At 37.9% G+C, this 24,221-nt stretch overlaps 1 protein-coding gene across 2 annotated transcripts; it reads right to left on the reverse strand.

Annotated features, from left to right (window-relative positions):
- Positions 1-1,228: 1,228 nt before the first annotated feature.
- On the reverse strand, positions 1,229-22,151 carry traf3ip2l (TRAF3 interacting protein 2-like). Of its 2 annotated transcripts, none has more exons than XM_051705948.1 (10): positions 21,980-22,151; positions 17,567-17,665; positions 15,387-16,088; positions 13,749-13,791; positions 13,533-13,597; positions 12,604-12,701; positions 12,433-12,501; positions 5,661-5,774; positions 5,464-5,538; positions 1,229-2,880 (listed from the first exon to the last, which is right to left on the reverse strand). In XM_051705948.1, exons 3-10 carry the CDS (start codon positions 16,012-16,014, stop codon positions 2,734-2,736), a joined length of 1,239 nt encoding a protein of 412 aa, XP_051561908.1. In that variant the 5' UTR covers positions 16,015-16,088; positions 17,567-17,665; positions 21,980-22,151; the 3' UTR covers positions 1,229-2,733. The 2 variants fall into 2 exon arrangements, with proteins under 2 accessions (XP_051561908.1, XP_051561907.1); XM_051705947.1 differs by having other exon boundaries at positions 1,230-2,880; positions 13,533-13,600; positions 21,980-22,149.
- Positions 22,152-24,221: the final 2,070 nt, after the last annotated feature.

Below are 24,221 nucleotides of genomic sequence, written 5' to 3' on the forward strand. Positions count from 1 at the left end.
AACACATTTTTCAAGGTAATAATATTAATACACTGGCGGCCAAAAGTTTTGAATAATGTACAGATTTTGCTGTTTCGGAAGGAAATTGGTACTTTAATTCACCACAAGTGGCATTCAACTGATCACAAAGTATAGTCAGGATATTACTGATGTAAAAAAACAGCACCATCACTATTTGAAAAAAGTAATTTTTGATCAAATCTAGACAGGCCCCATTTCCAGCAGCCATCACTCCAACACCTTATCCTTGAGTAATCATTTTAAATTGCTAATTTGGTACTAGAGAATCACTTGCCATTATATAAAAAAAAAAAGCTGAAAAGCTCAGCTGAAAGCTATTTGGTTTGTTAAATGAAGCTTAACATTGTCTTTGTTCTTGAGTTGCCACAGTGTGCAATAGACTGGCATGTCTTAAGGTCAATATTAGGTCAAAAATGGCAAAAAAGAAACAGCTTTCTCTAGAAACTCACCAGTCAATCATTGTTTTGAGGATTGAAGGCTATACAACGCTTGAAATTGCCAAAAAACTGAAGATTTCATACAAAGGTGTACACTACAGTCTTCAAAGACAAAGGACAACTGGCTCTAACAAGGACAGAAAGAGATGTGGAAGGCCCAGATGCACAACTAAACAAGAGGGTAGTACATCAGTCTCTAGTTTGAGAAATAGATGCCTCACATGTCCTCAGCTGACGGCTTCATTGAATTCTACCTGCTAAACACCAGTTTCATGTGCAACAGTAAAGAGAAGACTCAGGGGTGCAGGCCTTATGGGAAGAATTGTAAAGAAAAAGCCACTTTTGAAACAGAAAAACAAAAAGAAAAGGTTAGAGTGGGCAAAGAAACGCAGACATTGGACAACAGATAATTGGAAAAGAATGTTATGGATCTTAACCCCATTGAGCTTTTGTGGGATCAGCTAGACTGTAAGGTGTGTGAGAAGTGCCCGACAAGACAGCCACATCTATGGCAAGTGCTGCAGGAAGCGTGGGGTGAAATGTCACCTGAGTATCTGGACAAACTGACAGCTAGAATACCAAGGATCTGCAAAGCGGTCATTGCTGCACATGGAGGATTTTGGTGAGAACTTGAAGTAGTTTAATTTTTTTTCAAATTGTAATAGTAATTTTTCATGTTATTAATGTCCTGACTATACATTATGATCAATTGAATGCCACTTTAAGTACCAATTAAAGTACCAATTTCTTTCCATAAGAGCAAAATCTGTACATTATTCCAAACCTTTGGCCGTCATTGTTTATATACATATTTTGTTTGAGTCACAGTTGTTTCAGTTAGGAAACATTAATATAAGCTTATTCTGCACTATGCCACCTTTTCTTTCTTTCTTTTTTCTTTTTTTTTTGGAGAATTTCAGCTTTTAATGAGTTATTGAAATTGAAAACTTGTTCATATTAGATGCAAACAGTGGTGTATTCAAGTAATTGTTTTGTTTGAATGGCATTTTTTATGTATTTTTGAATAATTTAATAGATCTGGACATAAAAATGAGTGTCACATCATTGACCCATCTACTCTAAGGTATGTTCTCTATACTGTAACATGTCAGCAACCATTTAAAATGATATGCTGAAGTAAAAATGTGTATCACAAACAGGCCAAGTTCTCTTTTTTCCCAAGAAAAGTGTTTATGTTGATAAAAAATACATTCCAAGCACACATCATTGTAATATCTTAGAACCTAAATGACCAAGAAATCCACACGACACTGAAATATTAGCATGAACTGTGGAAATATGTTAATTTAATAAAACGTAAGACGATAGGAAAAATGTGTCAGGATGTTAAATGTCTTGCAGGCACATTACTTGAGTCAAGTGGGAACTTGAGTCAAAGGGACAAAAACCTGAGAGGGCTGTTTTAACTGATTCTTGTGGTGTGTGAACATGTGGTTATGTCAGGTTAAGTTGTAAATTCTGTCCTCCATCTACAGTATTCCAGCTTAAGAGCAAAAGGGGTGAAAAGGTAAAGTCTCTCTGAAAGTTCTTGGCCTGGGATAATCTATTTCTTTCATAGCTTCAGGGTTTATCACAGAAAGTTTCATTCAGTCTAATACAAAGTAGAAGAAATGGACACAACATAAAAAAATCATTGCACCCAACCATGTTTAACCTAACATAATTAATGAATATGTAGTTGCAGTTCTTCCACATGACAGGACTCATCCTAACTCATTCATGGATTCTGAGTGTTGAGTTTTATATCACATCAAATTCAATAGCTTTAAGGGTTTTAACACATTTTACACTCATTCAATAATCCAAAGGGGCACATTTTGCTCGCTCAGTGGTTAGCACTGTCACCTAATAGTAAGAAGGTCCCAGGTTTGAGTCCCGGCTTAACTAGGCCTTTTTGTGTGGAGTTTGCATGTTCTCCCCGTGTCCGTGTGGGTTTCCTCCAAAAGTCCAAAAACATGCAGGTTAAGTGAATTGGAGACTCTAAATTGTCCCGTAGATGTGAGTGAGAGTCCCCCAACCACTGGGGGTTGTGTCAGGAAGGGCATCTGGCATAAAACCTGTGCCAATTCAAATATGCGGACCATGAATGGTCCGCTGTGGCGACCCCTAATGGGAGCAGCCAAAAGAAGATGATCTTATGTATTCATGCTTTATTAAAAATGGATCACAGGCCTGTTCAAGGGTCACATATCATGGGTAAACATAGCAAACTACATTACAAGGCACTTGTAACTTTTCATTGGATGTATGTTAGCTAAATGGGGATGGAGACAATTGTGGGCAGCTCTCCAATGGGTGGAGGGTTGTACTTCTCAACACGCATGAGTCGACGAAGGATGTCATCTCGGTCCCTGGGCCAGGTGAAGATTTGTGTGCTCTGAAGCCATGAAGGGACGTGACACTGCCAGACATAGATGGATTTACGTTAAAGGTCAGATATATTAAAGGGATAATTCACCCAAAATAAAAATTTGATTACACTTTATTTTAGTGTCACAGTGTAATTACACAATTAAGTACTGAGTAATATTAATTAACAACATGTACTTACTATAGATTTATGGTTAGGGTTTGGTTTATAGTTAGTTGCTTGTAATAAATAAAGTGTTCCCAAAAATTCTTCCATCATTTACTCACTCTCATGTTCCAAACCCATAAGACTTGTAAGGAGCTGTTAGGCAGAATTTGCAGCCTCAGTCACCATTAACTTTCATTGAATCTTTTTTCCATAAGGATTTTCCAACGCTTAACATTCCAGCCTGACCTAATGAAAATAATGTGACAACAACTACTTTCTTGCGGGGGCCAGATTATCCAGCTGAAAATGTGGCGGGGGCCAAAATTTTTCAGTTTTCATCTTAGCTAGCACTTTCATCTCAAGTAACATGTTAATTAAAAAACACCCTGTGGCAAGGAGGGTTAATCAAGCCCACGAGAGGGATAAAGGTGGGCGGAGGCGGCAGTTCGGGAGAGAGTGACCAGAAAGCACGACGGCACAGAGAGATTGTTAATTGTTTAGGGTGCTTTCATTTATTTAAAACGATTTCTTTATTATCGACGGTTACCGTCGACTGTGTATGTTTAAGAATAAAAGGACTGACCTCGAACCTGCTTCGTTGTCTCCTGACTCCTCCATTGCCCACAAAGTAAGATCCTTTACATTGGTGCTGAAACCCGGGAAGGAGGAGGGATGCGCCATAGTAGCGTCCTCGCCACTACCATCCACCCCAAAGGAGCAGCCGTGGCCATCCGCCAGGGGACTGAGGAGCCTGGCCACCTGAAAGCAGAGGAACGACTGCCGACCACGAGGGGAGGAGGAGACCCCTACCGGCTGCTAAAACAAGGCGGGGTCAAATATAAGATCGCCGACCGCCTGGAGAGTGAGAACCGCTGCCAGGGGCGGAGGAGACCCCTACCATCCACCAAAACGCGGCAGGGCGTTCTGTCTGCCAGGGGCCGGAGGACTGCCTCCGATCCACCTGGGGAGGAGCGGCTGTCATCCACTAGAGGGTGGAGGAGTGACCGAGGACCAGGCTACGGCGTATCGGAGAACCGGCGAGTACGTTTTTTTTTTTCCTCTCTCTCTCCTCCGTTGTCGCTCCGTGTTGGCCTTTCCCTCTCTTTTTTTTTTTTTTTCCTCCTCGTGTCTCCCTCCCAGGTCCGAGAAGGTGGGGAGGACCTGCCGGCAGGTTGTTTTAACATTTTAGGGCTATTGTTTACAAATAATGAAAACTGAGGAGGAACATTTAGATCTGCTAAAACCCTCTAACAATATTAACCCACCTATGTTAACAATGGCCATACAGAACTGTATCCAGTGCACAATGGCACAGGTTTGGGAATAAAAAAAAATGTAGGCATAGTACAAATCTGTTAAAACGCACAATGGACAAAGCAGTGCCCAAAGAAATTACTTTCCATGGTTTGGTGAACTTTCATAGATGGTGTGCTGGGACATCGTCCTGTTGTTAGTGGAGAGACCACTTGGACATCATGGCAGTTACAGTCAGTGAGTTGTTATCACTAATTTATCTTGCTAGCTAGCTAATGTTTACATTCGATATAAACTTGATATTCTAGATAACTAGATAACATGATACCTCAGCTTGAGTTTCCCTTTTGCTTGTGAAATGGGTGAGGTGTGTGACATTGGCACCAGGGCGGCATATTAAGGGTGAGTTTTAGGGGCGTGCTGCGGGGCTATTGGCCAGATGGTGGGAATGCAGATCGATTTTGGTCTTGCAGCTCAAGGTCTATTGGCCCCGGCAGGCCCATTGATAGCCCTGCCTCGCACTGGCCCGATAGTGGAAAAGCTGCTAATGACACTTTTAGCTCCTCAAGAGTCGCACCCTGGTCCTTTGCATTGCAAGTGCAACACTCTATCAGTTAAGCTACCGTGTAATTTGGTCAGACTTGAACAAGTTTATAGATATAGTTAGTTACTTACATTATGTAATGCAAACATTACAATACATCGACTTACAAGTCATGCACTTAAGTAATAGTATTTAGATGTAATAAGACAGCATTGTGTAAGGAACGGCAAAAGTACAGTAACTGATAATCTGCTGTTTTACATGTGATTTGTGTGAAAGGGAATAAAAGTTGTTGTTGTATTGCCACTAGGGTTCATTTCACCTGGAAACTGCTGCAAGGAAGTCAAAAGGGTTTGAAACAACATGAGGGTAAGTAAATGATCACAAAATTTAAATGGGTGAAATTGGGTGACCTAACCCTTTAAAGATTATATTATGTTGTAAACAAACAGCTATTATTACTTCAGAATTTAAGTGAAATCCAATGGAATACATTGTTTTAGTGTTACCATAATACTATACAAGAAAAATAAAACAAAATCTATTGCTATTATCCTAACAGGTAATCGTAAATTAGCATTTTGGCTTGAGCAAGTTTTTAGTTCAGATATCTTTTTCATTAAGTAAATGGGTTTAATAAGTCAACAAAAAAGAGAAACATTCTTTACCTTCTTGGCACCAGGAAACAAAATAGGGATAAATCTGTAATTCCTAGCACCATTCTGAATGAATTCATTTTGTAACTAAAAGACAAAACACAAACAAACGGAGGTTGGAAACTGCCAAGTCACCACCCTCAGGAGTCAATTGAAAAGAAAATCATTTATGGAGAAAACCATGATTTTTTCCCCCACTTAAATTATACCTGCTTATGTATATACACTGTGTTGAGGGTTTCATCATTTTCCATGCAAAATGAGGCATTGGTAACGATCTCATGGTACTTTGGACTAATGACGATGATGATCAGATAGTCTTTCTGTGCAAAACAAAAAAAATCAAGCACAGAAGAAATTCAGTGGACTGAGAGAAGTCATTGCTTCAGATAATTTATTAAAATGGTTTGTTGCTCATACTGGCCCATAAAGGCTAGTAGTAGAATTACTAGTAGTAGTAGTAGTAGTAGTAGTAGTAGTAGTAGAAGTATTTGCAGTAACTGCAAATTTGTGTAAAACAAAATAAAAACATTGAGTTATTGCCAAAATTGGGTCTCTTAGAATATAATCTGTCGTGTTACAGAGGGATTTGGCTCAACTATGATCAGATTCAAAGAAACCAGTTACAATATTTTTAATCCACATTTTGCTGTACAATCAATAAACATTTAGGCCAATTTTCTCAGTTTCAGTGTTGGTGTAGTTACGGCGTTTTGACTTTGTAAGGCAGCAGAGTTCACCCAAGGTTGCTGCTGAAACTAGACAGACAGGGTTTATAATTCCAGTTAAAGCTCACAGGTCCCTAGCACATCTGTTTGCCACTGCAAGAATATGATTCCAAAAATATGTCCTCCCACCTAATGTCTAAATGACATTAATTAAAGCTTCATATTTCAGGATAACATGTTTTTTTTTCTACATGATGTTTCCCTTTGTTTTGCCTACAAAACGCATGAAACTAAAAGTAATTTCTGGCATTTCTTTTCTCCTGCCACCATGTTAGTTAGAGGCTATAGATGTGTTAATACCCGACTCTCAAAAATGGCTTCATGCATTTTGAGGCAAATTACATTGAATACACACAGAAAACCCCTGAATGACACTGTCACATAGTGCCAGTTACAACCATTTGTGGCTTTAGAAAGAGACATTTCAGAAAATATTTTGAAAGTGAATACTTGTCTACCACATTTTAGGGACCAACCCTTGCAATTTATGAGCTTAAATAGTCACATTTAAAACACACATAACGTCAGTGAAAAATATAAAATGTCGTCAGATGTAAATGAGTCTCAAGTGAAGACATTCTGCTCAATGGAGCACACCCAGTGGATTGTATTTGTCAACCACAGTAAGCAGCTATATTGATTCTTCCACTGAACTACTGAACAAGTTCTCCCAGCTGCACCCTGTTCCATTTATTTATATCAGAGCTTACAAATTTCTCAGATCCAGGATGAAAACATATTTGAATTTACATTTCAAATATATTTTTTATAATAGTGGTGTGTGTATTATTACTCAAGTCATGATTACAGAACCCAAATGCAGAGTTTAATAACAATCAAAATAACAAGGCATGATGAAAAAAGAAAAAGAACAAGAAACTCTCATAACAGAGCACTTTACCAATAAACAAATCCTGACCATGAATATGAGCAAACACTGGGATATATATACACAGACTAACAGGTTAAATAAGTCCAATTAACAAGACACACCTGGGAGACAATGAACATGTAAATCAGGAAACAAGAAGAGAGGAATATACTTTCAAATAAAAGACTAACGGCCCCTACTGGCTGCTAAGGAACTTCTTACACATGACAGAGCCCCCCTTTTAATGTGTAGGGCTTTACTGGTTGTTTAGATTAGTGTTACTATCAGAAATAATTAATAATTATTTCTTTAGTTATTAATTGATATTTAAATTAATTAATTGAATCTGACTCATTAAAACCTCATATGGGGCTCCAGTAAATGTAGTGCGCTACATTTAGGAGCGGGTTTGGTTATTAGCAATAATTAATAATTATCAAAGATAATTATTAATTATTAAAATCAATAGAACATTGATAAACTCAGTTTGCTGGTCTCACCCGCGATGGCGGAAATGTACAACAGTCCAATGTGGTTGGACTACAACACAGCATATCAAATTCGTGATAATTAATACCCTGAGTATTAATAATGAGCGGACATGGCGGTCCATGTCCGCTCAAGCAATAACCCTGATACACAAGAATAACACACTATAATATTCTATCTCTGCCCAGACGTAAACCTCTTACTTGAATCGCATGAGGATGCAGAATGTGTGTTCATCCATCCTTTAACTCAGACTTGGTTCCTCGAGGCTCGTGTGATGACGCGAGGCCGTTTCCATGCTCTGCCGGCGGGCGGTACGGCTGCTGATTCTCGGCGGGCTGGCGGAGAAATCAGTGACGTCGACTTGATTGAAGATGGAAGAAAAATCTTTTCCCACTTCACTTCTGCAGGCAAACGGATAAAGATGCGGATTGCTCGGCGGTCTCCTTCGGATCCGTTAAGCGTGTTCGGTGGAATACAGAGTAATCTCAACTCATCCAGCGAGATGGAGATTGTATGGCCACAGTTTCAAGTCGGACGTTACTTCCTTGTGCCACAAGGCTGCACCTGAGAGCAGCGATGAGCTGCGTCTATGCACGGTGGGCAAAGTTGCTGGAAGCAAATCCCGGAAGCATTTCAGAGGTATTTCTACTCCTGATGATGTCATGGTTGAGGTGCGTTCTGTCGTGTGCCTCATCCAATAGGAGTTGAGAGTTCGATCCTTTAGTGAGCAAGGCTTCATGGGATTTGTAGTCTGTTTTGGACTCCCTTTGTTTGATTTTGGCATGGTTTTTATCAGTAAGATTTATGAATTGATATGGGGGCCTGAGTTAGGTTTTACGACTGTGTTAGGCCTGCCTTTGTCTTCTATCTGAATACATGATGCCCAACAAATGGGCAGCTCCTGATGCCAAAAACAACTAATGAAACAACCAAAAAGATAGTTTAAGGGGGAGGGCAGGCAAGCAACAGGTGGGGCAGAAGAATACGGAGGAGCCGGCAGAGGCACAGGAGACCAAGGAGGATCCGGTTGGTGACCAGTATACAACAGGTGTTCTGGTGGTGGCGCTGGAGACCACAGGTGGTCTGGTGGCAGCGAGGTCGAGACAACTGGGGATGCAGGCGAGGTCCAGGCAGCTGGGGACGCAGGCGAGGTCCAGGCAGCTGGGGACGCAGGCGAAGGCCAGGCAGCTGGGGACGCAGGCGAAGGCCAGGCAGCTGGGGACTCAGCTGAGAGAGCACTTGGGTCTTGATGACTAAGAACTTAGCGACAGGTCTACTTTCAAAATATTAATGATGAAATGTTTAAGTGATATCGAATCCAGGACTGAAGATGGCACAGAGTATGGCTGCTGCGTTGCGACCTCCAACACAACATTGCAGTTTTTTGTTTGTTTTGTTTACAGTTCTTATGTTTTTTGTCTTGGATGTTGTCTGCCTTATTGTATACGATAGACAAACACTTTTGGACATTGGTTCTGCAATTGCACACCGAAAACCGGACTTCAAATTCCTCAATGCCAACCCGCTGTTTACAAACACGCCAGTGATGCCCTTTGTCTGGGCTGCCCGGCCGCGGAAACGCAGAAGGAAAAGGGGAAATAGAGCCGCCGTTCTCATCAGAGTAAGACGTTGCACAAATCAACCCCCGCTACACAGTACTCTACTGGCAAATGTTCAGTTTCTGAACAACAAGCTCTGCAAGCTGAGAGCGCAGATCTCTTTCCAACAAGAGTTGGAACTGCTGCATTATCTGCCTTGCAGAAACTTGGATGTCTGCGGAGATTCCAGACACAGCCATCAAACCCGCAGGGTTCTCCGTGCACCGAGCAGACAGAGCGAAAGACCTCTCAGGTAAATTGCTGGTCGGCCCAATCAGATTTTCATCAGAAAGCGCATAGAGGATGTTGTTCCAACCAAAACAATATGGATCGACCCCAACCAGAAACCATTGCTTAATAGCAATGTTCGCGCAGCACTTAATGCGCGGACCTCCGCTTTTAATTCTGGGAACGCGGAGGAGCATAAACAAGCCAGTTATGCCCTCCGCAAAACTATCAGAGCAGCCAAACGCCAGTACAGGGACAAGATTGAAGGACAGTTCAACACCACCAACTCTAGAAGCATGTGGCAGGGAATTAATATCATCACTGACTACAAAGGGAATAAAAACTCCGCCGTGAACACCGCTGCCTCTCTCCCGGATGAGCTAAATACTTTTTATGCTCATTTCGAGGGAAATAACACCGCCCTTAGGGAGAGAGCTCTCACGGCCGTAGCTACAGAGGTTAGTTCACTCTCCGTCTCTGTAGTGGATGTAGCCCGATCCTTCCGACGGGTGAATAGCCATAGGTCCAGACAGCATTCTGGGCCGCGTCGTCAGAGCGCGCGCGAACCAACTGGCTGGTGTTTTTACGGACATTTTCAACCTTTCCCTCTCCTTGTCTGTAGTCCCCACATGCTTCAAAACGTCCACCATTGTGCCTGTACCAAAGCAATCCAAAATCACTTGCTTAAATGAATGGCGTCCTGTTGCTCTGACCCCCATCTTCAGCAAATGCTTTGAGAGGCTAATCAGAGATTACATCTGCCCTGTGCTGCCTGCCTCACTCGACCTATTGCAGTTTGCATACCACAACAACCACTCCACTGATGATGCCATTGCAGCTACACTACACTGCTCGCTCCCACCTGGAAAAAAGGAACACTTATGTGAGAATGCTGTTTGTAGACTACAGCTCAGCATTCAATACCATGGTGCCCTCCAAGCTTTATGTGAAATTCTGGGCTCTGGGCTTAAACAGCTCGCTGTGCAGCTGGATCCTGGACTTCCTGTCAAGCAGGCTCCAGATGTTAGAATGGGCAGCAACATTTCCTCATCACTGACCCTCAACACTGGAGCCCCACAGGGCTGTGTTCTCAGCCCACTCTTGTATTCCTTGCACACACATGACTGTGTGGCAACACACAGCTCCAATGCCATCATTAAGTTTGCTGATGATACGACGGTGGTAGGTCTGATCACTGATAATGATGAAACGGCCTACAGAGAGGAGGTGCACACTCTGACACGCTGGTGTCAGGAGCACAACCTCTCCCTCAACGTCAGCAAGACCAAGGAGCTTATGGTGGACTTCAGGAGAAGAGACAGAGAACACAGCCCTATCACCATCAATGGAGCACCGGTGGAGAGAGTCAGCAGCTTCAAGTTCCTCGATGTCCACATCACAGAGGTCATGGTCCGTCCACACTGAGGCCATTGTAAAGAAGGCTCATCAGCGCCTCTTCTTCCTGAGACAGCTGAGGAAGTTTGGAATGAACCACCACATCCTCACATGGTTCTACACCAGCACTGTAGAGAGCATCCTGACTGGCTGCATCACTGCCTGGTACGGCAATAGCACCGCCCACAACCGCAAAGCCCTGCAAAGGGTGGTGCGAACTGCCAGACACATCATCGGAGGTGAGTTGCCCTCCCTCCAGGACATATATACCAGGCGGTATGTGAAAAAAGCTCAGAGGATCATCAGAGACTCCAGCCACCCGAGCCATGGGCTGCTCTCACTGCTACCATCAGGCAGGCGGTATCGCAGCATCAGGACCCACACCAGCCGAACCATGACAGCTTCTTCCCCCAAGCAATCAGACTTTTGAACTCTTGATCTCTCACGGTCAATATACATCAGCACTGCACTTTATTAATCTCACACTGGACTGTCATAAATTATATTCTCTCTTAACAACACACCGGCAACTGACTGTCAACCGACAGCCTGAATGTCAGTACAGTACAATACAACCTACTGTATATTTTATATACACTTTACTATTTTTATTGTATGTGTATTCTATATTTTGTGTATGTGTATTCAATATTGTGTGTATTGTATACTGTACATTGTATATTATAATTGTGTGGTGTAAATATGTGTATATTAGATATGTAAATTGTGTTGTGTAAATCTGATGTTTATTGTAAATTGGTATATGTCTCATCACTCTCATGACTGCTATGTTGCTCGGAACTGCACCCAAGACTTTCACCCACTGTTGCACTTGTGCGTACGGTTGTGTGACAATAAAAGTGATTTGATTTTGATTTTATTTGAATCACAGTCCAGATTTATGCAGTCCAAACCTGAACATAGTCCTTTGGGGTCTTTCAGACAAATTAGTCCGAGAGGCCAACCTCCAAAATGTAGATAGATATGAACAGATAGGTAGATACACATATATAGTTTCTAAAAGTGTATATTTTATGTTATATTTTGTTTTTGATGATTTTAACCACATTTTACAAATTCCATGTGTTCTATCAATTAATATTATGTCATACAATTGCATGTATTATGATACGACTTGTCAGTGCTTGAAATTTTATGTCACCTACACATTTTTAACACAAAATATTTACAACGTTTGAACCTAAATTGTAAAAAAGAATTCCAGATCTACTAGCATGTACTTAATGTACTATGCACTGTGTCCAAATGTGACCTGCAATGTGTGATTTAACTCTGTGGATGTCAAAAAATGAACTTTGCAGTGACAGCAAAACACTTTGCTTGTGAAAATAAATGGATCAGCTCCTTTCAGCTCGCAACTGAAAACGCAATACCATTGAGAGGAATTGCTATTCATAGTGTCCCATATGACCAAAAGGCTTACTTGATTGGTTGGTGAGTTCAACCTCCAGGATTGAAGGATTGAATTTCGTCCCTAGAGTGAATATGTCCATCGGAATGCATTGTTTTCATAAAAAGTCTTACTTGATGTGAATATTCACTCTTGGTGTAATTAGGCCTTGATTATATACCTGACCACCCAAACTATTTAGCCTACTGTAAAGTAATGCACTGAAACATTAGCAAGCCAAAGTTGATCTCTACTCACCTCACTGATGTATCTCTCCATGAAGTCAATCTTGCTTATGCTCTTGAACTGTTGCTCAAACATGTCAATCTGAACAAGAACAACAGAAAGTCCGAACATAATCTCTGACAAAACCCATATTTGGATAAAAGCATGGCTACAAGGCAATGTTTGACAGGTTGCTTGTCTTACATGAGTGTAGAAGCCATTGTGTCTCAGTAGCGCAACAAAGTTGATGATCTCCTTGACATGTTTTTCACTGTCTGCTTCATAAGTGACAAACACCTTCCCTGCAACAAAGTATAGAAAAAGTATAAATTAAAAGAAAGGTTAATTTATTGCTGAAGTTTTAAAATATAACTACAGATTTTTAAAATATATTCTATATATTAATACTCCAATTCATGGAACATTTTAAACATTTTTTGTCAATTAAGCTTAAAGGACAAATTAACTTGACTTAAAGGTGCTGTAAGTGATTTTTGTCCAAACTACTGAGAGATATCACTGAAATAGGTGTCCTGACAAATCTGAATACAAGCCATTCAGAAACATTCCCTAAAAGTGATCAAGTTTGCACAGGTTTTGAAGAGAGGTCATGTCATTAAAGTAAAAAAAAAAAAAAAGAAATGCTGGAAGTTAGTAAAACTCTTGAAATTTGCCTGCAGCACCTCTACTATTATGCATAGCATTTTTAAAACATAAACCCACCCACAAACATATGCATATACTGTATGCGATTGTGTGTGAATTTGGGAAGCTTGTTCAAACAAATAAAATTCCCTAGTTGCTCCCTGACATATATTAAATGCAATCAAGCTAAGCTACATATTCATTGAAACCAATCTTAGATACCATATAGGGTTTTGTACATAGCTAAATGTTGACAAAAACTTTTGACAATCATAACAGTATGCCTCTGTTCTATAGTCATGGCATGTATCCTTTTCCTTTAATTAAATGGTTCTCATGAACATATTATGACCCACTTCAACTTCCTTTGAAAAAGACTGTGTAATGTGGTGACTCAGAAAGACAAAACAACATGTCACCATGAGCTGCACTTTTTTTAATTTATTATAGTCCTACTCAAATTCCAACCGTTGCTCAACTATACTCACTTTGCTCCAAGGACAGAGGAGCTGTGCTTGGGGTTAGTTTAGCTTGAGGGTGAGGTGAAGTATGGCTGCTGTGAGAGATAAAAGCACTGAATATCAATCAGAAAATGAAAAGTTTAGTGTGTCTATAAAATAACAATAAACTGCAAATTATCCTCAGAGATTAAGACTGGTTGTCCGACATATTGCACAGAAAAACTCAGCACTACTGCACATTACCTATGAGTGAACTCTGAGGCTGATTGTCTGCTGTTTTCAGGGCCTGTTGGAGATGAAACAATGAAGCAAATGAGATGTTAAGCTATGTGCATACCAAGGTCAAAAATGTATGGGGGCTTGGGGCAACAAATACGCACCTGAAATTCAAAATGTGTGGACAAAAAAAAAGCAGCTGTAATGAATTCAAATTATTTTGTAACATCTGATATACTTCTATTCTAGGCTAAATTATACATATTATCACGTTCAATATTGAGTTGATGCGGATTTAATTTTATGGATAAGAAATAATAAATACGAATCCAATTTTAATGTAATTATTCAGGTTAAGAATTTACGTTAATGATTTGATTAAATTGAAGTAGTCCTACAGTATCTGACACAAAAGTTTGAATCAAGCCAATATTTTTATTTATGGTTAGAGAAATAAAAGCCCTTTTTAAGGTAAAAAATCAGTTTCTATTTTTGACGCACTGTAGCCAGCCACTTTGTTAACCCCTTCTGACTGAAAAAAAATAATAATAAAAAATCATTTATTTTTTAAATATCAAATATGTGGGGGGGGGGGGGGGGGTTCAACATGAATTTTATTCCTTACATAGCTTATGACGTTTTTCTAGTCTCTGGTCTACTAATTTAAATATTGTTTTTATTTCTTACTATATGTATGCACAGTTATACCAGGAATACTAACATGATAAAACCACTAATAATTATATAATAGTAAATTTTTGTACCAATGGATTAGCGTTGAATATAAGGTTGATACATAGTTATTCACCTATTTAACTGTTGCTAATATGTAGTATCAATCTTACAGCTGATTGGTCCATTAGTGGAAATCCTTAGATGATGTGCAGCTTTAACGCTTCCTGTGTAGACATGGTGCTAGGGATTTTGGTGGCCACTTTTGGCTCATATGCAAAGTGCGAGCACAAGGAAGTGTAATCGAGTTTCTCTCATGAACGCACCAAGGAAACTGCAGATGTCAAGATTTATAGTGAAAAAGGAGTTACATTTTGGTCTGTTTCTTACCCAAACTGATTGTATTGCTTCAGAAGACATGGATTAAACCACCTGAGTCAAATGTATTACCTTTATGCTGCGTGTATGTCATTTTTGGAGCTTAAACGTTTTGGACCCCATTGACTTGCATTGTATGGACAAACACACATCATAGAATCTTTCAAAATAATCTTTGTTTTTGTTCCATAGAAGAAAGAAAGTCATATGAGTTTGAGACTGCATAAGGGTTGGTAAATGGTGAGAGTATTATCATTTTTGGTTGAACTATCTGTTTAAGCATCACTCACATATTCTTCAGAAAATTGAATAATCTAGTTTAACCTTCTATTTTTAAGATGTGTCAGTGGAAAGTGGTTGCCCAATCTTCCTACATAATTGCAAAGTTTGTCTGCAATTTAGTCTGGTTTATACAAGTCGGTTAAATTTGCAGAGGGGTTAACAGTAACCTCCTAAAACGGATCTAATCACTATGAATTTTGACATTATACACCCATGTGTTTACATTGTTGACTGACTTCTTTCAAGATTTTCAAGTTCCAGGTAAAAGGAAGAAAATGACTTGCTCATGAATCACTCATGTTAGACATGGAATCTGAAAGCTTCTATACTTACGTAAAGGCCAACAGGGCACGTGATAATGTGGTCTGGGATGAGAGCCCTGATCAACTTGATACACATCCAGAGGGTAGTGACCACAGCAGGGCGACCCTCGGGACGGGCAGAGGTGCGGGGGCATGTAGTAACTGTAAGGTGCGAATGCAGTTGGGATAGAGTGCAGTGAACAGGGCTGTTCTAGACTTGCCTCTCCCAAACTATGCCTGTCTGGAGAGTCGGAATCACAGCCAGAGTAGCACGAATCATCAGGGTAACTACAATAATTCTCAGACACCAAACAAGAGGGCAGGTTGCCACTTGGGTATTCTACTGAGCTACCCATTGAACTCGAGCAGAGTGAGTCCCCGTTCTGCGGCTCCAGGGTGCTCAGACATACTTCAGTCTGACTGGGAAAGGGCGTCTGGGGACTGTAGCCAGACGGTAGACCTAGCGGTGGCTGGTAAGGGCTGTAGTTAGATTGAGTCTGTCTGTAGTTCGTGTTGCACATCCTGCCTCTGCAGATTTCTGTGAAGTCAGCCTGTGCCCTGAGGGAGGACTCATTCCCGGGAATGCAAGTGTCAGCGTAAGAGAGTTGGGAATCAGTGTCTGAGTCACAGTTAGAGTCCTCAGTAATGGTTTTATCCATAGTCTCGTCGTTCTCTTCTGGAAAGTTGATGGACTGGAAACTGTAGTGGCCAAATGGGGGACTGTATCAAGATACTGAGAAAGAACACGTTAGAGTTCAAGAATTCACATAATAGTATGTTAGTATGAGAAGAAATTAAAAATAAAAAAGTCTGAAGAGCTCCTTTTATATGAAAGCAATACTCTGCAGTGTTATTATTGTTAATGAAAACTAAAACATTTTTGTTAACTGAAAAACAGGAATATACAAATAACCGAAAGAGCTGAAACTAAAATAAATTTTCATAATTTCAAAACTGACAAAGTAAAAACACAAAAATGTAAACTAAAACAAAACTTAGTCAAAACGTAAATGAAAATTTCATTTAAAGGGAAAAAATTAAAAGAAAATAGAGTAAAATCTTTAAAAACTCTAATACACAGTGACACTGCTTTAAAAACTTTACTATCTTTATTGTACAAAGAATACTGTAATTTCCACACACTGCTGTAGCTTGTAAGTTTACTAATTTTTACTTAAAAATAATTTTGTTCTAATTACTTTTGTTCATGCATTTTAAGAGCTTAAATACTGATTCCCTAATGCCTAAAGAAGGTTAATGGACCAGAATGTTGCTGTTTGAATAAATATTAGGGAATTCACAAGCAATGACCGTATGCCGACTGTGTCTTGACTGTTTTGCATGCACCTGCATGCAACCATCCAGGTGTGCAAGGGAAGTTTATTTGTTTAAAAAGTGTGTTCAAATTCAAACTGTTATTTGTATATAATAAAAATTAGAAGATTGGGAAACAATAATCATACATTTAAAATTTTACCAACTAGAGTTGTCAAAAGTACCGGTACTTTGGTACCAAGTCGGTACTAAAATAAAAAAAGATGTAACGATACCAGTTTTTCTGCAGTACCGAGCACCGACTCAATCCTGTACCAGCGCGCAGCATGACTGACACACGACTGCTTTAAAATGCAAATTTTGAGCATGTGATCTGTTACTCCTTACAGTGTTGAAAAGTTCTATTTTCACTTGTTAAAAGTTTTAAGAATAAATTGATTAGACACCATTTTGATGATGAAATTAAATTAGATTAAATTAGTAGTACCTACCTACTATACAGTACATGGTCCAAATTTAACATTTGCCAATCGCTAAATGCAAGTAAAAAATGGCTTTGGTGAGTTAACTGCCAACTGGGTTGTAGCTTTTTTAGGAACTGCAACATAATAATACATGTTTTAAATGACATAATATAAGAATGATAATCTCTCTGACATAAGAAACAAAAGTGAATCAAATCAAAGAGATATTAAAGGTCTACTTTTTTTAACAGGCATAACTCTGGAGTTAATGTAATTCAGTGAGTCTCAACTTCTCAATCTCATTTTCATATGGAAATGGAAAAACAATATATTATATACACAAATAACACAAATAATACACAACAAAGTTTAATGCTCGATGAAAAATATTTAAAATTCACCCGATATTGGCAGATAAAATGTTAATTCTAGACTGTGCATATAGCTTGATAAAGTCAGTTGGACATTTTACCTATGTGTAGCTGATTGTGAGCAGTGCACAGAAGGCATCATCCTTATGCCTTATACAATAGAGCTGCAGCCATTTCAGTTCCCCAGTCAGCACACAAACCTGCAATAAAAAGATTTGAAACATGGCGTAAAAATATTTGGCATGTTACACAAATAAGTTACAAAATAGAAACTGAAACTCTTAAAAATGAATTTTTTTTTTTTTTCTCAACAAATGATCAGTGAGCTGCTTAACCTTCAGAAAATGTCGACTGCTAAGCTCAGGAGGACAGACTTAATATTATATGGGCTATTATTTAATATTCAATTTGTATGAGGTTTGCAATTTTTGCAAACCTGTTAACAAAATTTGGGGCATGTCTACAAATATAGTTTAAAACCCTGATTTTCAGATTTTTTTTTTACATTTTTAGCAATAATCATTAAATAAACATCAAAATTAAAATATATTAAAAGATAATAAAAAAGAATATAAAAAACATGCCAGAATGGGTGACAGGGTTGCAAATTTAGCTTACATTAAGTTATCACTAAGTAGGAGCTAGCTAGCTTGGGGTCAAGTGTTGGTTTATATTTCTTGATTAACTTATATTTCCAATAAATTAAAGAACCATATTTGTTTGATAATCTTTTCTTAATATAACTTGGGTAACAGGATTGGAGGCTGAGCTTGAAAAATGTCAACACAACAATATTTGTAAAAACTGAGATTTTGACATTGACATTTGACAATGACATGACTTCTTGATGTGGGGTGTTACGTTTGTTTTTGTTTTTTTTTTCTTCATTAAAATGAGTATATTAGTATATACAGGGTTGGGGAGTAACGAAATACAAGTAACGGGAATACGTATTTAAAATACAAAATATAAGTAACTGTATTCCACTACAGTTACAATTTAAATCATTGGTAATCAGAATACAGTTACATTCAAAATGTATTTTCATTACTGTAGAGATTACTTTGCATTTTATTGTCATTTGTTTCATTTAATATTTAGTTCTTTCATATGGAAAACATTTCTACATATAAATGATGCGATCCAAAGTGCATTTGAACAGCGGTGAAACACTTCCTTATGATGTGTTACATTCATACCAGCAGACAGAGAACTAAGTTTGAAGTTTGGAGCACAAGAAATAGAAATAAACCTTGTGTAAATTGTCGCTTTACGCTAAGCTAAAATGCTATTACTAGCTATTTTACATGCACGTTACCAGACACGATCATATTTTTTTATCAAGAAATTTCCGTTGGATCATAATTTCTTTTTTCTAGTGAGACCTTTGATATTAGGGCAAAAATCTTATTCTTGATAATCATTTTTGTATTGTTTTCCTGTAAAAATATCTAAAAATCCTTAAAACAAGATCAATTAGATTTATCTTGTTTTAGAAACAACACTGCATAAGATATTTAGGTTTTTCAGAGAATGTATTTTGTCTTACTGTACTGGCACAGTTTTTATAGTCAAAACAAGTGAAAAAAATCTACCAGTGCTGAAGAAGTAATCCAAAGTATTTAGAATACGTTACTGACCTTGAGTAATCTAATGGAATACGTTACAAATTACATTTTACAGCATGTATTCTGTAATCTGTAGTGGAATACATTTCAAAAGTAACCCTCCCAAGCCTGAGTATATATATATATATATATATATATATATATATATATATATATATATATATATATATATATAACACACACACACACACACACGACAACCACTTTATTAGGTACACCTATACACCTACTTATTCATGCGAATATCTAATCAGCCAATCGTGTGGCAGCAGTGCAATGCATAAATCACACAGATATGGGTCAGGAGCTTCAGTTAATGTTCACATCGACCATCAGAATGAGGAAAAAATGTGATCTTAGTGATTTTGACTGTGTCATGATTTTTGGTGCCAGACGTGAACATTAACTGAAGCTCCTGACCCGCATCTACATGATTTTATGCATTGCACTGCTGCCACATGATTGGCTGATTAGATAATCACATGAATAAGTAGGTGTACAGGTGTACCTAATAAAGTAGTCGGTGAGTGTATATACTGTATATGATCAATACATTGTCAAAATTCTGACAATGTTTCAAAATGCTGGATACAGTCCGGAAGGTCAATACCTCTGAGGTTGGGGGGTACATAGGCATAATTAATTGTTTTGAGTAGGGAAAAATTAAATCATACAAATTAGTTCTAATAAATTAACCCTGATGAGTATTTAGAAGTTTCTCTTTGGAGTTCATGAAACTGACACCTTTATAGTAAACTGAATTGTTTTATTGTTTTGAGTTTAATGAACTTGTCTCTTTAAATTTACAGGAACTTAAATTTAACTGAATCTGGGCAGGGGATTTGTATTACCCAACATGCTTTGCATGCCACATGACAGGGAGGGTAAATGTTCAAATTAAGTGTTATACTGTATAATGTGTGTTTGTGCAGGATGCATGTAAAGGGGAATAATTCTTAGTGTTTCATGTTCTGTTGTGTTATTTAGAAAAGTTTCTCTTATGTTAACGTTTTTAGGGGTTACCATTATGGTGAAAGGTGGAGCTCGAGGTAAGCTTTACAATATACATTTGATGTTAAAAACTAACTACTTCTCATGGAAGATTGATTTTATGTTGTGTTAATGTTCATCTAAGATATCAAAGAAAAAAGAAAAAGGGATTTGTGCATTAAAAAAAAAAAAAAAGTAATGGGACAAAGTGTATTTGTAGAATGTGTTATTTGTATACTTTGTCCCTTGGTCAGCTTTCTCAAAAGCAATTAACACTAGCACTAAACATCATATTCTAGCACATGCTGTAAGTAAAGTTAGTCTTGACTGATAACCACCCTGCTAAAAAATGTGACGTTTGAGAAACCAACATCCTTTGACTACTGAAACCCAGGAACCCACAATGGTGCTAAGGGGATTTTCTTTCTCTCTATCAACCTGCTTACTTACAGTATGAAATATCAGTGCAGTTCACATTAACAGTGGAAAATACCTCAATACTGCAGTGGAAATATACGTATGACACATTATGGTTAGTCACAAGTAACTAAGGCCAATAATCGCAAAAGCACAAGTAAGGCAGAGAGGGTGATAACACATGTACTAACCTTCATTACCAGAATATAACACTCAAAAAACTCATAATAGAGGTGTAGCATTCACTAAGCATTAACTATATCGCTTCTTCATAAACTATGCCATTTCTCAATTTAACTCTTCTCTAGAGGACACAGTAACTCCATTTAAAGATTATTGTCAAATGTTCTTAACAAAGTAACTCAGCCATGTTATATACACACAAAATAATAATAATAATAATAATAATAAATGGACAGCATTTTTACAATAAACCGCAAAGCATTGAGAAAATATGGATACTGTTATTCATACCCTTAAAACAATTTGAGATGGTAATCATATTATCTGCCATAATATTAACCAAATTTTTACTACAATTATTTTTTAAATCATAAAAATGAATAGCATCTCATAGTGCAATACGTTTTCTGTCTTTTTGTTGAATTTCTTTTTATGATGACTAGTGGCTTATTCCAAGGTAACATTTTTATTGCAGTAATAGAAACTGGCTACATGGCAAATTTTCTTAAGGGTACAGTATGGATGAGATGTTAAAACTCTTTTCACGAGGACATGGCATATGGTAGTTGCATAGAGGAGTCAAAGACACACAGGAGTAAGAAACTGTCTGTAAAAAATAAAATTAAAAAAAATAGCATCCGTTTAAAGGTTTTTGTGAAATGTTCCAGACAAAATATCTCAGTTATATCCTAATCCTTTTGTATAGTTGTTTAGCAAGTTATTAGTTAAATGATAATGGCATCACAGTGTATTCCATACAGTAAGAAGCAGTCAAAATTTCTTTTCTTTTTTCCATGTCAGTACATGGTGGATAGACTATATTGCCAAGATAAAACTTATTCCATAGTTTTTGGTATATGCTATTTTTATTTTACATTTAAATGACATTGAATTGAATTTAAATATAATTTGTATCACCTTAATTCTCCGCGGCTCGTCTCATAGTTACAAATGGTAGCTGTAAAACTCTCACAGCCGCGGGTATACATGCCAAACAATACTCAGGTAGGTAAACATAGCACCAGTTAGACAAACTTACCATTCGTCTCACATTTTCGCACTGGCAAATTTAAACGCGTGGCGTAGCCTACTACGTGACATCTTAAAAAAAGATATATTTTCTAAATAAAGACAACAAATGCTACAGATAAAAACGCAACGACATGGCTCTTGTGAGTTTTGAATTTTAAAATCTATTCAACAATTTAAATACTGAAAACTCTGAAGTAGCAAGTACTTAAAACAATCGCTGACGTGACAACCCACATAACACAAACTTGTCAAAAGCGTACATACCCATAGGCTCATCAATAAATTTACTCAGGTGGAAGATTTAATCCCAATCGGTTTCTAATAACTATGAACAGACGCGCTGAATGTTGACAGAGAGAGCAAGAGGTACTGCTGGGTATCGTGCAGTGGTGGCAGACTGAAAGTTGAAGAACACACTTATTGAGAGTTTATCAACACCTGGGTATTCAGCGGATAGAGTCCGCCTACAGGAACTTCACAGAAAACACATTCTTGAGATGCACTTATTTATCAGCCTTATATCCGAATCGCGAACCAATCGTTCTTTGAACAGATTGTTTTTATTATTATTATTATTCGAGTTTATAAATCACTCGACAATGGACTGTGTTTAGGAATCAAACTATATTGTTAAAAATATATCGGGAATAAATAATATCGTAAAAAAAAAAAAAAAAAGGAACATTTTTGTTAACTGTATTGTTGCAACAATAAAAAAAAAACATATTACGCAATCTATAATCTTATCGAAAACACAAGAACAGCCATTTACTACAATATGAAATGTAAAACGCCGGGACCTCAGCATTTGTGGCAGAAAAAATAATTTCACTTCTTTTTCTTTAACACCTTGTGTTGTGTTCGTTTTTTGCGAACACATTTTGTGTTCCCAATCAAAAATGACCTGCCCACTAAGATTGTGGTTGTGTACTCCTTTTTTGAACATATTTAAAAAAATAAAAATAATAATATAATGATATATATATACACATACACTTTCTTTTTTTTTAAATTATTATTTTTTTAAATGATTCATTGAACAGATTAAACTGGGCCAGTAAGGAGCACTTCTTGCGGAAAAAAAAAAAAATAATAATAATTAGGTAATTAATTCATAACCACTTGCTTGATCTGAACAAAATAGGTGTCATTTAAGGACTACATACAATGCAAATATCTGATCCTACCAATTCTTAAAAATGCTTTTTAATTTCCCAACAAATTTTCACTGTTTTGTTCTCATCGTTTGCAAATTTATCACTACAATTATATTCAGAGTTGGTCAAACCATAAAAAAAAGATACAGAAAAGTCTCAATTAGGAGAATGCAATGAGCTAATCTGTTTAGCTCAGAGGCCAAACTGCATGGAGTATTAGTGTATGAAATTCCCACAGACACACATAAATAAACGGCAGTGACTTTGTCACGGTTTTCCTTATTACTTCCAGAAACATACATGTACATAGGCAATGGCATATAACTTACAGCAGACTATCCTGATTCAAACAAGCCCAAATGCAACCTAAAATTATCAACGGATCTTGAAATTTTCCTGTACATGGAAAGACGATGCACAAGAGGATACTCAACACACGATATGTGTGTGTGTGTGTGTGCGCGCACGTGTCCAAGGACTTTGTGCAAACACACATCCACATACAGGTGCATCTCAATAAATTAGAATGTTGTGGAAAAGTTCATTTATTTCAGTAGTTCAACTCAAATTGTGAAACTCGTGTATTAAATAAATTCAATGCACACAGACTGAAGTAGTTTAAGTCTTTGGTTCTTTTAATTGTGATGATTTTGGCTCACATTTAACAAAAACCCACCAATTCACTCTCTCAAAAAATTAGAACACATCATAAGACCAATAAAAAAATAAAAAACATTTTTAGTGAATTGTTGGCCTTCTGGAAAGTATGTTCATTTACTGTATATGTACTCAATACTTAGTAGGGGCTCCTTTTGCTTTAATTACTGCCTCAATTCGGCGTGGCATGGAGGTGATCAGTTTGTGGCACTGCTGAGGTGGTATGGAAGCCCAGGTTTCTTTGACAGTGGCCTTCAGCTCATCTGCATTTTTTTGGTCTCTTGTTTCTCATTTTCCTCTTGACAATACCCCATAGATTCTCTATGGGGTTCAGGTCTGGCGAGTTTGCTGGCCAGTCAAGCACACCAACACCATGGTCATTTAACCAACTTTTGGTGCTTTTGGCAGTGTGGGCAGGTGCCAAATCCTGCTGGAAAATGAAATCAGCATCTTTAAAAAGCTGGTCAGCAGAAGGAAGCATGAAGTGCTCCAAAATTTCTTGGTAAACGGGTGCAGTGACTTTGCTTTTCAAAAAACACAATGGACCAACACCAGCAGATGACATTGCACCCCAAATCATCACAGACTGTGGAAACTTAACACTGGACTTCAAGCATCTTGGGCTATGAGCTTCTCCACCCTTCCTCCAGACTCTAGGACCTTGGTTTCCAAATGAAATACAGAACTTGCTC

This window comes from Myxocyprinus asiaticus, chromosome 9 (genome assembly GCF_019703515.2).
Source record: "Myxocyprinus asiaticus isolate MX2 ecotype Aquarium Trade chromosome 9, UBuf_Myxa_2, whole genome shotgun sequence".
NCBI classification, from domain to species: domain Eukaryota; kingdom Metazoa; phylum Chordata; class Actinopteri; order Cypriniformes; family Catostomidae; genus Myxocyprinus; species Myxocyprinus asiaticus.